At 32.3% G+C, this 15,477-nt stretch overlaps 1 protein-coding gene and 1 long non-coding RNA gene across 2 annotated transcripts; one reads left to right on the top strand and one right to left on the bottom strand.

The window, feature by feature from the left end:
* Positions 1-3,907: 3,907 nt before the first annotated feature.
* LOC108471623 (heavy metal-associated isoprenylated plant protein 16-like) lies at positions 3,908-4,789 on the bottom strand. Its single transcript, XM_053021236.1, has 3 exons — positions 4,669-4,789; positions 4,507-4,585; positions 3,908-4,395 (listed from the first exon to the last, which is right to left on the bottom strand). The coding sequence occupies exons 1-3, from the start codon at positions 4,787-4,789 to the stop codon at positions 4,098-4,100; spliced, it is 498 nt and encodes a 165-aa protein (XP_052877196.1). The 3' UTR covers positions 3,908-4,097.
* A 4,375-nt stretch (positions 4,790-9,164) lies between these two features.
* On the top strand, positions 9,165-11,627 carry LOC128283457 (uncharacterized). The gene is made up of 2 exons (XR_008273805.1): positions 9,165-9,305; positions 11,276-11,627. It is a non-coding gene; the product is annotated as an uncharacterized LOC128283457 (long non-coding RNA).
* The last annotated feature ends 3,850 nt before the right edge of the window (positions 11,628-15,477 follow it).

Raw genomic sequence — 15,477 nt, forward strand, 5'->3', positions numbered from 1 at the left:
ATGTTTTGTTCATCTTCTAATTCGATTTCTAAAATTTATGGTGATTTTTAAAAGTTAGACTACTGCTGCTGTCCAAAACTGTTTTAGTGCAAATGTTGATTTCGATTTTTGCCCCAAATTTCATAGTTCATACAATTCAGTCCTTGCTCAATTAATCCCTCAATGAAGCTAATTTTTCCCAATTAATGCTTTACCTAGACATTATAAGTTATTTCACAATTATTTAAATTCATAATTTCCACATAAAACCCTAACTTCAAACTCTTTCAACATTAGGTCCCAAACATTCACTTTCTATTCAATTCTTTCAATAAAATCAGCATATAAACAATTTAAAACTCTAATTCCATGCTAAATCATCATATACTTCCAACACATATTCATAACAACTTCCAATTTCTTTCATAGAATCAAAAACTAATGAATTCAACAAGTGGACCTAGTTGTAAAAGTCATAAAAACACAAAAATTTCAAGAAATAATCAAGAATTGAACTTACTTGCAGTAAAAATATGAAAAACCAGCTTAAGAAAACCCTTCTATGGTGTTTTTGCTGATGAGAATGCAGAAAAATAATGAGAATTCTAGATAATTCCACTTTAGTCCTAGTTTATTAAGTAAATTTTGCAATATTCTAATTTTTCCCTTAATTCATCAATTTTCCTGCTGATTTCATGCACCTTGCTGTCCTACCCCAATAGACCTTGGGTCTATTTGCCTTTTAAACCCTCTTTCTTTTATCATTTAAGCTATTTAATCATTTCCCATAATTTTACATTTGTTACAATTTAATCCTTTTTATTCAATTAACTATCGAAACTTTAAAATTTCTTAACGAAACTTTAATAATAACTTATTAACACTCCATAAATATTTATAAAAATATTTATGGCTCTTTTAAATTTTCAAACTCTCGATATCTCATTTCGATTCTAATTTTTAAAATTTTTATTTCAAATTACACTATTCGCTATTTCAAAAATTTTCCTAACTTCACACTTAACTTATATTCACTAAATTATTAATATTTTCTACTCATTTATCGGATTTAGTGATCTCGAATAACTGTTCCGACACCACTGAAAATTTAGGCTATTACAGGCGGACCTAAGGGGGATTGGCATGGGCCCCGGTCCTCCTAAAATGGAAAATTAAGCCTCCAAAAATTATAAAATTTGATTTAATCCTTTAAAAATTATAAAGATATAGAATATAAAAAATTAAAATTTCATTTGGCCACCCTAAAATATTGTTCTAGCTTCGCCTCTGGATATGTTCTCCCCAATTGTGAAGCATAGTTCAATTCTGGCTTTGCTTAGTATTGTGGCCATGCATGATTTGAAGCTTGAGCAGTTAAATGTAAAAACTACATTTTTGCACGGAGAATTTGAGGAGGATATTTACATGCAACAACTAGAGGGTTTTACAATCTCAGAAAAAGAGGACTATGTTTACTTGCTGAAAAAGTCCCTTTACGGTTTGAAACAGTTACCAAGACAGTGGTATAAAAGTTTTGATTCCTTTATGACTTCTCATGATTTCAAAAGACATAGCTTTGATAATTGTGTTTACTTTAAGAAAAACAATGATGGTTCTTTTGTGTATCTACTCCTCTATGTTTATGACATGTTGATAGCAGCAAAGATAAAGGAAATATAAGACAGGTCAAAGCCCAACATACTAAAGAATTTGAGATAAAAGATTTGGGACCAACAAAGAAGGTACTTGGTATAGAGATTCTCAGAGATAGAAAATCAAGTAAATTGTACCTAAGTCAGAAGGGGTACATTGAGAAAGTTCTTTGCAGGTTCAATATGCAGAGTACTAAGCCTATTAGTACTCCTTTAGCAGCCCATTTCAGAATTTCATCGGCTTTATCTCCACAATCAGATAATGAGATTGAGTACATGTCATATGTTCCATATTTAATGCAGTGGGATCTCTCATGTATGCTATGGTTTGTTCATGTCTAGATTTATCATATGCAGTCAGTTTAGTTAGCAGATACATGGTGAATCTCGATAAAGAACATTGGAAAACAGTTCAGTGGATTTTAGGATGCTTACAAGGTACTACTGATGTTTGCTTACATTTTGGAAGAACTAGAGATGGAGTCATTGGGTATGTTGATGCTGATTTTGCTAGAGACCTTGATAGAAGAAGATCTCTCACAGGTTATGTCTTTACAATTGGAGGTTGTGCAATCAGTTCGAAAGCCACTTTGCAAACTACAATCACTTTGTCTACCACTGAAGTTGAGTACGTGCCGATTACTGAGGCTTGTAAAGAAGTCATTTGGGTGAAAGGACTATTTAGTAAACTCAATGAAGACCTTCAAATCAGTACAATATTTTGTGACATTTAAAATGTCATCTTCCTTACAAAATATCAAATGTATCATGAGAGAACAAAGCACATTGATGTTCGGTATCATTTTGTTCATGATATTATGGCTTGTGGTGATATTGTTGTGAAAAAAATTAGTACTCATGAAAATCCTGCAGATATGATGTCTAAGTCACTTCCCATAATCAAGTTTGAGCATTGCTTAGACTTGGTTGGTGTTCATTGTTGAAATTAAAACCTTAAGGGGTTTTATGGAAGAGGTGGAGAACTTGTTCCTTAAGAGTTCACGATGAACTTGTTTGTTGAATAATTCGTGTCAAGGTGGAGATTGTTAAAGATGTGACCTAAATTCATGATAAAATAAAATACAAGTGGTAAAATACAAGTGTGCAAGAAAAGTTCGAATAGAAGTATACTTCCTCTGTTTAATGTTGATTTGAGTAAGGTGTTTTAACCTTACTGCATTACTTCTATTTTATTTTGATTAGAATATGGTTTTACACACCTATAAATAGACATAGTCTACTCTTATTGTAATAATTCGAATTCGACATAGTGAATTATCTTCTCCTCTACCCGTGGTGTTTTTCCCGAAAGGGTTTCCACGTAAAAATTTATGTATTCTTTATTTTTCTTTCTTTTTTTTAAGATATATTGTCATTATCAACATTTTATTTTTCACAACATATAATTACACCACATTGATGCTATGATACGATCCTATTTAGCTTAAGATGTACGCAGTTTGTGGGGTGTGTATATATATTAATATATACATATATAATACCTTTTAAGCTGATATTACATATTATAGAGAACCCCTTAATCCCTTGTTCCCCAAATCTCCATTTTATTTTCTCAGTAAACCCAACAAAAGTCACAAAATTACCAACTTGACTTTTAAAGCTCCAACGCTTTAATCTCCGATGTTGACTATTAGATGGGTTCAAGATTCTGGCAGCCAACCTCGCACCGCACTTTCTATTTTCTCTCTACCATTTTTATCTCCACAATAGTTTCATGTTCCATAAAACCCGATCTCAATAACCTCTTTTTAGTCTGTTTATAAACTTCAAAATACCACTTTCATAGTCCATTATAGTTTCCAGTTTCTGAATTTCCTTAGAAGGTAGCAGCTTTTTGTTGCTTGTATAGATTGTGTTTGAATGACACCATAACTCTTGATTTGGGTTTCTTTTTTATGTTGATGAGATCTTCACTGCAGGAGAAATTGTAACATGTCAATTGCCAAGTTAATTGTGCTTTAAATCAGGAGAAATTTATGTGCATGTTGTTTCGTTAGGTATTAATGTAATAATGTAAAAAAAGTTTATTCATTACAATAGGTTAGGTTATTAATGTAAAAACATATCAGAATTCTTAATGGTTAGGGTGTTCACCGTTTCAAGTGTGACTGAGTTTAAGTTGTACCAATAATATTGTTGTTAAGGCTTTATCCTTTTCTAATAATTAAAAAAAAATATACTAACTATTTATTCGTCACATAATCTAGAGAGGAAATTTGGTATAATATTGACAAACTTTTTGCTATAACACAAGGTTTCTTCAAATATATATATTTAAAAAAATGAAAACCAAACAAAAAAAAAGAATTGCATGTGAAAGTACAGTGATTTGAGCTCTAAATTTGACATGATTATGACCTAAAAAATTTGAGGAACTTAAGTCAGGTAATATATTTGTCTCATTTATTGTTGTCGGTTGTGAAGTGTAAAATTCTGCGTCTGTGATTACAAGATGGAGCAAGAGGGGGAGGGGCCATAGTTGTCGACATATTCATACGAAGGCATCGCTTGATAATAATGGTACGATGGATTAAACGACAGCGATACATAGCAGAACGGTGGCTCTGGCTTCGGATCGTCTTTCTTCTCTTCCTTCTTTTCACCACCGTCGGCACTGACGCTCATCAGCTCGGCGAACCCCACGCTCTTTCTTAACAGACTTGCTAGCTTAACTGCATCCACACCATTCCCTGTTACCTCTATTTGGCTCTTGTCATCGCCTTTCAACGAAGCCGACTCCACCCTTTTCCAAAAAGAAAACCCCAACAATTAGCATAAATTCCCCAAATTAAATCAAAGTTGGTAAACTAGTAAAGTGTAACTTGAAAAAAATGGTTGGAATTCGTTTTATTACCTGAGAGACCAACTGCAATTTTCAATGCCTTGAAGCGGGATTTGTCGCCATTCATGGAAACCTTCACTACCATCTTTTGCTGAAAAAAGAAGAAGAAAATTTTCAAAAAAATTGGAAACTTTTTTATTACCAGACATTAATCCATATGGTTCGTTTGCATACCTTCATGGTGGCGATTATCTATTACCTTTTGAAAGAAAAAGACAAAAAGATGTTTGGAAGAAGAAGAAGAATAAGAAGTTAAACGAGGAACAAAAGTGGTTATGTGTTTTGTATGGGACATGGCAGCAAACGCTTTGTTGGGGTATTTATAAGTGGCGTCTTGTAGACAAAGATCATGCTTAGTCTCGATTGGGCATTTCTTTAAAAGTTCGAGGAACTGTTGATTTTGCTATGGAAAGGGCGACCCCGTCGACTATCAACTTTTACTTCTTTGACTTAACTCTTTTTTCTTTGACTGTCATACTCATTCATATTTATTTTTATTTATATATTTTTATAAATTTTGATTTGTTAATAATTTATATGATAGGAAAATAACACCTATCAAAGAAGGGGTGAAGCCAGGGGACTGGCATGGGCCCCAGCATGGGTCTCGGCCCACCTAAAATGTAAAATTGTATTTTAAGCCTTTAAAAAATTTAAAAAATTTTAAATTAGTAAAGATAAAATTGTACTTTAACCCCCCTTAAAATTATAAAATTGATTTAATCTTTTACAAATTATAAAGATATAAACTATAAAAAATTAAAATTTCATCCGCCCCTAAAAATTTTTCTAGCTTCATTTGTATCAAAGAATATTAATCAATTTATATTAGAAATGATAAAGATAGAAGCATCAATTAAGTATATTTGTTTTGTCAATATAATTTTTATTTAAAAGACTAATAACTACGTGGTTCCATATTATCAAGGATTGTCATCACATTAGATTTAATCTCATTAATTCTTTAAATTTTTCAAGTTTACTAACTCTACAATGGAATACAACCAATGATACACTAGTTTAGATCTAAGCACTCCAAACTGTTTTCTCTTTTATAAATACTCCTCTTTCAAAATTAAAGGGATACAAGATTAACTATTAGTCATTATTATGTAAAACATATTCTTACATATAAAATTTCTAAATCAAAACTAAGGATTCATTTTTTGTATAATTTTATTTAAATTTAAATTTTCATATTTTATAAATTATATTTTAAAATACATTAGGTATATATCACATCATCATTAGCTCAAGGTATATATGACAAATACTTTTTTTTCCAGTAAAATAACAAAGTATTGAGATGAAAAAGTCCAACATTAAATACAATGCGAATATTTTTGCAAACAAGAAAAATAGAAAATAAAAAATAATTCCTAGCTAAATCATTTTAATGGGGTTTCTGAATTAACAAAGACATTGAGTTGTAAGTTAATAATTTATTGGCCAACTAATTTAAACTAAAAAGATGTATGTAAATAATATAGGTGATGGAGTTGTTAAATGTGAACCTGACTTTAAATGCCATATTTTAGACTAAAAAATGACTAAATGTAATATAAATAAAGAATATGGTCCATAATAATAAGAAAAGATGGCTTTCTTTTTAACAAGGATTTTGGTTAGTCACCCACGCTGGAGGACTTCACCTTTCTTTTTTCTCATCTCTTTCTAGAAATTAATACATAAACAATTTCAGTTGACTCCTAAGTCAACTTGACTCAGTCAGTTTCTAATATATATAGGATCATGATTGTACAAATATTTATGAGTTAGCTCAAATATTCAACATCACAATTTCAATTAATATCAATTTTTAAGTTTATTTTTTAAACAAATAATTATATTATATGTAGAGGCCCAAATTTAATCGGCCTTAATAACAACAGCCCAAACCTTAAACAATTCAAGACAAAATCAAACCCTAACCTAAAAAACAACACAACCCCAACAACCCAAACAAAAAAAAACCCTAGCCCACCTAGCCCAAAAACTAAAGCAAAACAAAAACCCTAGTCTACCAGGCGCCGCTCCCCACGTTAGCCACCTATTCTGCACCTTCTGTTGTCACCCACATATCGTCTGACAACAGTTCCGCCACAGTCCTGCAAAGAAAATCAAAACACGCAACAGCAAGGACAACCAAAACTGTAGTTAAAAGGAGAAAACAAAAGAAAAAGAAATAATTTTTTTGTTTGGCTATAAAAGCCATCACCGAATGAATGTAAAAGGGGGGGTTTTCGAATACAAAAAAGGGATTTGTATTACACGGATATTGGAGAAATCAAAAGCAAAAATAAAAAAAAGGGGTTGATTTTGGATTCTCTTCTCTTTAATTTTTTTTCTTTTCGATCTTTTTCTTATTTTTTGGTTTCAAATCTATTTTAAAAGAAATAAATAAAAAAGGGAAGATAAGGAGACTTTCTGGATTCTCCGCTGTCGCAACGCCGGAGAGTCTCTTCTCCACTGTCGAAATCGAACACAAAAAGGGGTTAAAAAACCCACTTTAACATGATTCTGACCACCGTCCATGGCGGAGGCACGATGGCCGACACGGTGGTTGTAACACCCCCTACTCGTATTCTGAGCCTAGAATAGGGTACGAGGCATTACCGAACTTAATATGATTAATTATGTAAAAATCAGCCATAAAATTTCTTCTAAATTAAAAACTTTCATACATATGTTTAACGTCCCTTATATGGGCCTACGGGGCCCAAAACATACATTCAGGGTGGTTCGGGATCAAACCGTAAACATATGAAACTTTTGCAACACTTAGAAAATTTCCATACTTTGAAGAGTCACACGCTCGTGTTTTCAACCCGTATAACTCTCTGTTTATAACTTCATCACCCTTGTCAGTCGTATACTTCATATAAATAACAAGAAATGTCTATAGGCTCAATTCTCATTAAATTTCTCATATATATATACACAATTTCACGTTTTGTAATCATACAACATATATCAGTCATATCTCGTAATCTAAATATATTTTCATAACAACTTATCTTGATTTCATACTATTTCATATTTAAGCTTAAATAACCAAAGTATTTGAAATATCATCTTTATGCAAATAGTACACATGAGGTATATAATTCCATAATTATAAATAAACACATTTATCAAACATTTTCCATATTCATATATCAATGTCTCATGTCTCCATATATCAATAACCGTCATTTTCATGAATTCCGAGTTCAATTTCATAATTATTTTCCTCGTGTTCAATTTATTCCATGTCGGAACTTTATTCATTAAAACATTTGAATTATCAATACATATGGACATTACATTCAAGATGAACAATTATATAATCACAAATGAATTCATTTATCAACCAAGTTCTATACTCATATCTTATCAACTCGTACTTCATTTTATCACATAATTCCATGTAACACTGACCAAACTTTGTCAAATTAGTAAACGTCTTACGGAATTGAGTACTTCATTTTCTCGATGCCATAGTTCAACTATGGTCTTACACATCTTCACATAATGGTGCCATAGCCCAGCTATGGTCTTACACATATTCATATATCGATGCCATAGCCCAGCTATAGTCTTACACGTAATCACATATCACATATCGATGCCATAGCCCAGCTATGGTCTTACACGTAATCACATATCACATATCGATGCCATAACCCAGCTATAGTCTTACGAATCACATATCTCATTGATGCCATATCCGGATATGGTCTTATACTGATAGCATATATCACACCGATGCCATATCCGGATATGGCCTTATCTGAAATCACTTGTCACTTGTAGCGAAGCTACCACTATTCATCGATCGGTGGCGAGCTACCACTTTTCATGATCGGTGGCCGAGCTACCACTTTTCATCGATCGTGCGAAGCTACCACTTTTCTCTTGTCATTTGTCCTTGATTAGATAAGTGTAGCCGAAGCTATCACTTATCACTTGTTGCCATGGTCCAACCATGGTATTTTCCTTCAATTCATCTTGTCACTGAACTGAAATGCTCAACTTGATCATTTATTCAATTTTCATGCTTTTACATTATTCACGATTTTATCATCAATACATATGAAATAACACATCATGAAAATTCATAAAATTAACAAATAATCACTAAAATTTAGCCATATTGTAACGCCCCAATTTTTGGGAATTCTGTGAATGTTGGCATAGGTTTAATTATGTTAGTGGGCCTCTAGAAGGCCCAAGCTTAAGATAGAACCCGGTAATTTTAGTTAATTTTTGTTCCATAAGAAAAAGGGAGTGAAATTATGAAATAGGACCTATGTGAAAATGTTTGAAAATGCTATAGGCTAAATTGAAGTGGCCAAATAAATAGGAGTGCAAAATAGGAGGATTTGCATGACAAACCTCCCATTTTACATGAAGTGGCCAGCCATCATGTTATTGTAGACAATATGAGCACTTGATATCCATAATTTATGGTACAAATTGATACAAATTGATAATGGGTTAGGTAAATGTTCCATGACAATGGATTAGGTAAATGTTCCATGATAATGGGTTAGGTAAATGTTCCATGATAATGGTTTAGGTAAATGTTCCATGATAATGGTTTAGGTAAATGTTCCATGATAATGGTTTAGGTAAATGTTCCATGATGGGAATGTCATGTTTTTTGTATTAAAGAATTAAATGGATGAAATATGAAATTTTATTAAAAGAAAAAGGGGTGAAAAGAACAAATTTTTGTCCATCTTTGTTCATCATAGCCTAAAGTTAGAGAAGAGAAAAGAGAGGAGAAAGCTCTTGAATGTTCGGTCACTTGGGGAAGAAAATTGAAGGTAAGTTCATGGTAGTTTGCTTCTATCTTGATGTTCATGAGTTCTTCTTGATTCTACCTTAACTCTTGAAGCATATTTTGGTTTTTGGTTGTGTTGTGAGCATTTGGTCATGAATTAAAATGAAGGAAATGGTTGTTGTTTCATGTTCTTTTGATGAAAAATGGAAGATAGGTGAAGTTGAGCCAAACAAATGAGCATGCATGTGCCTTAGATGTTAAAGGGAAAAATCAGCTAACATGTTGTGCTTTAAAATGATGAAATGGATATTATAATTAAGTAAAATCATAGATATGTGATGATTGATTGGTGATATACATGTTTAAATAACAAGCATGCAAGTTAGGTGTGAAAGAGTGATTTGGTAATAAATCTGCTTGGGGTAGCAGCAGTAACGTGACTTTGGAAAATCACCATAAATTGTGGGAGATGAGTTAGAAGCTGCATAAATTATGTAATTAAAGCTTAATGAGTCTAGTTTCAAATGGAATAAACGAGAACATATTTTGAATTCTGTACAATGAGAAATTTGATTCATAATGAAGAGTGGTCAGATTAGTCAAACAGTGAAACATGGGAAACTTTGAGAAAAATCTGGTATTGATTGGCTAAACCAAAAATTCTGAAAATTTTATGGATAGAATATATATGAGTCTATTTTCAAGGAAAATTAATGGAACTTGATTTTGAGTTTTGTAGCTCCAGTTATAAATGATTTAGTGACTGTTGCTCAGGAAGACAGCTTGCAGTGAAATTATGATTATGTGGTAAACATTGACAAAAATTTGTTAATGAGTTGCTTATTGTTTTCTTATAAGCTTACTATGATCTGTAGGTGTGGTTGGCCGAATATTGTAAGGGGTTAATACGTAGTTTGTATTTGAATAGTTAGATTAACGTGTTAGTAATCCAATTGTAGGCTGTTAGGTGTGTGGATTTCATCAAGATATCGTCGCAAATAGGTGTGTAACTAACACCCTCTTTCTTAGTCCGGATCGGCAAAAGTCGAAAGCGAAATACCGAAAACCGGTATTTTGTAAATTTCTTGATGTCTGAATGCTCGTGAGGTAAATCGATTAATGTTTTTGGTAAGCTGCAAAATTTGGACTGCAAAGTGCATGATTTTTGTGCCCTCGATATTTTGGGCTTAATGGGCCAAAATTGGAATGATGGGCCAGCGGGCCCAATTCGTAAGAACCCTCGATGCGTGATTACTGTTAGTACGTGAAAAGTAGGAATATGCATAAAAACCCTAAAATAGATAAATTCTGAAATACCTTTAAAAGTGAAAAATTTACAATTTTACCCTAGTAGATAAATTAAAATACCCTTAGGGTTAAATTGACCTAAATGCATGTTTGATTGTTGTTATTTACTTCATGCCATGTTGTTATTATCGATGCATGGGATTTGGGATATTGACGGAGGAATCTTGAAAGTGGCTTGTCCACGTCTTGGAGGCTTTGCCTCAATTCTTTGATAAGCGAGCGGCAATTTTAGAATCGTGGAGTGTTAAATTTGGGTGGGTTGAGCTATTCCCCACATGGAGTGTATGGCTGGTACGGGTGGAGTGTAGTGGTTGGTGGGTTGAGTAGTCTCCCAAATGGGCTTGCATATGTTTCTTGATGTTGCATGTATTTTGAAATGGGCCTATGGGCCATAATGTTATCTGAATAAGGGCTAAGGCCCGGTTTATTATGTCTGAAAAGGGCTGGTCCATTACCATTGTTACCCAAATGGGCTTGCATATGTTTACTGATGTTGCATGTATTTTGAAATGGGCCTATGGGCCATCATTATTATCTGAATAAGGGGCTAAGGCCCGCTTTATTATAATCTGAAGGGCTCGCCCAATACCACTGCATACTGAATGGGCTTAGGCCCAATAGGCTTGAGCTGACTTGGGCTTTGAATGGGTTTTCCTTACACACTGAGTTTCCCCAAACTCACCCCTTTTATTTTCATCCATGCAGGAAATCCCCAACCATAGTGGGCTTGGAGCTGTGAGGGAATTCGGAGTGGCCACCCGTTCTGAAAGTTTGATTTTCTTCTGGTGAAATGGACATCCTTTTATTTACGTTTGAAGTTTTGGGTTTTTAAATGTAATAAGGCCGCTTAATTATTTTTGATGGTTTTAATATGTATTACTAAGATAGGTATTACTTATTTTAACTGTTGAAATTGGATAGCTTTAGGGCTCGTTTTCAAAAACAACAATTGATTTCAAAATAACACGACAACAAGCAAAGCTTCCGCAATGAAAGTATTTTCCAAAATTAATCACTTTTCCTAAAAATGACTTAATCAAAATCGGTTTCCTAGAAATATCCATGACGTTAAGGTGTGGCAATGGCGGTATGCATGTCTAGGATTGGATCCGAAGAGAGCTTGGTACTTAAGCAGTCCGATGGACTCACCACCTATTTTCCGGTTTCCTACCTGGTGCACAGCTTCCATTCATTTTAACCTATAATGAAATTATCATTTAAAACACTAAGTAAGTTTTTTTTTCTGGATCAACAATATAAAATGTTTTGAACGCTTCGATGTGGCATGTCGGATCCGGTCATAACGTCTGGCCGGGTTTGGGGTGCTACACATATAAACTCACAAGTTCAATTTTTGTATTATAACAATAATCATAATTTTATAATAAATATTCCAAATAAAACATTATATCATTTCTAATCCAACACTTATCGATTATAATCGGGCATGTGATCAATTTATACACGAGTCATTCATATATTTTTCCTCCTCCTCCTCTCCATCCACATCCTTGGTATAAATAACACACTTGTAAGTAACCTTATCCATAATTTTCACTAATTACTAATGTGAATATTCAGACTATCTACCCGTATTGCAGTCACTAAATTATTTATATCTGGAGCTATGGAACTCAAAATTAAGATCCGATAATTTTCCCTGAAACTAAACTCACATATCTTCTTACCATAAAAATTTCATAATTTTTGGTTGGGCCAATTAATACATTTTATTCATTGAAGTCTCCCCTGTTCTGCTGTCTGACAGTACCGACCCTTCTTCACTAAAAATTAGTTATCTCCTCGTACAAGATTCAAATGATGTTCCCATTTGTTTCTCTTGAAAATAGACTCATTCGGGATTCTAAAAATATAAATTTAAGCCCATAATTATTTTTATCCAATTTTTTGTGATTTTAAAAAGTTAGAACAGGAGAACCCGAAATCGTTCTGACCTTGTCTCACAAAATTTATCATATCTCATGATTTACAATTACATTGCTTACATAATTTCTTCTATAAGAAATTAGACTCAATAAGTTTTAATTTCATATTTTATTCATCCTTTAATTCCATTTATACAATTTTTGGTGATCTTTCAAAGTTAGACTACTGCTACTGTCCAAAACAGTTTTAGTGCAAAATGTTGATTTCCATTTTGCCCCAAATTTCACAATTCATACAATTCAGTCCTTGCTCAATTAACCCCTCAATTAAGATAATTTTCTCAATTAATACTTTTCCTAGACATTATAAGTTATTTCATAACTATTGAAATTCATAATTTCTACATAAAACTCTAAATTCAAACTCTTTTACAATTAGGTCCCAAACATTAACTTTCTATTCAATTCTTTCAATAAAATCAGCATATAAACAATTTAAAGCTCTAATTCCGTGCCAAATCATAATATACTTCCAGAAAATATTCATAGAAACTTTCAATTTCTTTCATAGAATCAAAAACTAATGAATTTAACAAGTGGACCTAGTTGTAAAAGTCACAAAAATACAAAAGATTCAAGAAATAATCAAGAATTGAACTTACTTGAAGTAAAAATATGAAAAACAAGCTTAAGAAAACTCTTCCATGGTGTTTTTGCTGATGAGAATGCAAAAAAATAAAGAGAAATTTAGATAAATCCACTTTAGTCCTAGCTTTATTAAGTAAATTTTGCAATTTTCCAATTTTGCCCTTAATTCTCCTTATTTTCTTGCTGATTTCATGCCATTGCCGTCCAGCCCAAAGAGACCTTGGGTCTATTCCCCTTTTAAACCCTCTTTCTTTTATCATTTAAGCTATTTAATCATTTTCCAAAATTTTGCATTTAATACAATCTAGTCCTTTTTGTTCAATTAACTATCAGAACTTGAAAATTTCTTGACGAAACTTTAATACTGACTTATTAACACTCCATAATTATTTATAAAAATATTTATGGCTCGATTTAAAATTCCCGAGGTCTCGATACCTCGTTTTCGATTCTAATTATTTTCATATTTATTTTTAGTACACTATTCACTACTTCAAAATTTTTCCTAACTTCACATTTAAATTATACTCACTAAATTAATAATATTTCCTACTCATTTGTTAGATTTAGTGATCTCGAATCACTGTTCCGACACCACTGAAAATTAGGCTGTTATAACTCTCCCCCCTTTAGAGATTTTCGTCCCCGAAAATCTTATCAGAAGAAGTTGCTTTCAACACTCATGAAACACTTTTACTAACTTCTCAGAATTATAATTCGGTTTAACCTCGAATATTTATTTATTTATTTATTTATTTTCCAGTCACCTTTAAACTCTAGAATAAATGTTGGAACTTATTGCCAAATTTTAAATTACCCTATTAGGAACACATATACTTAGTTGATCTATCAAATAAAAATTCTGTACCTACTGAAATGATCATACAGATCTTTCTTTGTCAAATGATTAACCATAAACTAAATAACATTTTCCTTTCTGATGTTAATGACAATCCCAATTCGAAATCTATAGTCATTCTATCTCATATCACACTAGTATTATCACTTACTACAATAATCCTGAATGCTCTTGACGTTCGGCTTGCTTGCTAGCAAATAGACATTTGAACTTGAATTCAAAAATATTATGTAACGCTCTTGCAATCACTAGTACATCTAACACACAAGAAAATAATAAAGTTATTGATAATTCCTCAGAGATAGCCAGAAGAAAAACACTGCTTACTGATTCTGGACTTCCATCATAACAAAGATAATATATTTCCCGCATGTATAAAATAAAATAAAGTCATAATCAGTAGAAACATAATATTAGTCTCATATAATTTTTTTTTTACCATCGACTTCATTCCAACATATTAGAATAAAATTCCAAAGAGATGAAGAAATACTGATCATAAACCGACGAGACCAACAGGGCTTTTGTCTAACATCATAGTTAGCTAGCATTCTCACAACATAAGAACTCCATCAAAAACTGAACAACCACACACATATACCTGAGGATAAAAGAATATATATATAATACCCAGAAAAGATCATCATATTCGTTTCAACTATAACTGTCACACACACAGACATCTTTACTACTCAATTATCATTTCTCTAACTAATTCTATCATCATGAACCCTGCATCATTCCATTCACTAACGAAAACCAATTCAGGAAAAAACTTCAGCAAACACATATTTTAGACATCATATCTGAATAAGTCGATTAGCCGAGGTTAACTTTTTCTTTAACCGTGACATTACGTAATCTGAATAATCTTTAAAATAATTTGATCTCTTTTTCAAAACTATATTCACTTGTCAAACTATTTTTAACTCCGTCTGCATTATTAATTATTCCACTACTGTACTCTTTAGTTTCACACTTGTGAACTATTCAACAAAATTCTCGTGAATTTTCGTTATAAAATACCACATTGATAAGGGGGTAAGGTCGTAAAGCCTCTAACTAGACTCTCATAAATACACGCATATGACTTAGCATTTATCATTAACATCATATCCTCACAATTACATAATTCACTTCAAGCAAATTAACATACATAATTATGTTACCCGAATTTTTTAATGATCCTTTTCAAACAAGTGTACTTAAACATACATTCCATGAATTTTGAGTAAATTTACTCTTAGCATTTACTTAATCAAACAAGTCAGGCACATAATATCATATGAATGTAACATAAACATAGATGCGCTCATCACAAGATAAACTTCCATTTCATTTCACTTTTCCTATATTTCTCGATTTATGACTATTTCATTTCGTACCTCATCACATCCATATCATGAACTCTTCTTCATACCTTTTCAAGTTTCGACTCATCATAAATACATTCTTACTCAGACACCTTAGTGTCACTTTTAACACATTATAAAATAGCTCGATTGAAAAGTATT

This window comes from Gossypium arboreum, chromosome 11 (assembly GCF_025698485.1).
Source record: "Gossypium arboreum isolate Shixiya-1 chromosome 11, ASM2569848v2, whole genome shotgun sequence".
Classification (NCBI taxonomy): Eukaryota; Viridiplantae; Streptophyta; class Magnoliopsida; order Malvales; family Malvaceae; genus Gossypium; species Gossypium arboreum.

Excerpts from the sequence above, each read along its gene's own strand:
- LOC108471623 (XM_053021236.1), bottom strand. The coding sequence starts at position 4,789 with ATGTCCCATACAAAACACATAACCACTTTTGTTCCTCGTTTAACTTCT. Across the intron at positions 4,586-4,668 it reads AGATAATCGCCACCATGAAG|CAAAAGATGGTAGTGAAGGT; the intron begins GTATGCAAACGA and ends TTCTTTTTTCAG. Across the intron at positions 4,396-4,506 it reads AATTGCAGTTGGTCTCTCAG|GGTGGAGTCGGCTTCGTTGA; the intron begins GTAATAAAACGA and ends TTTTTGGAAAAG.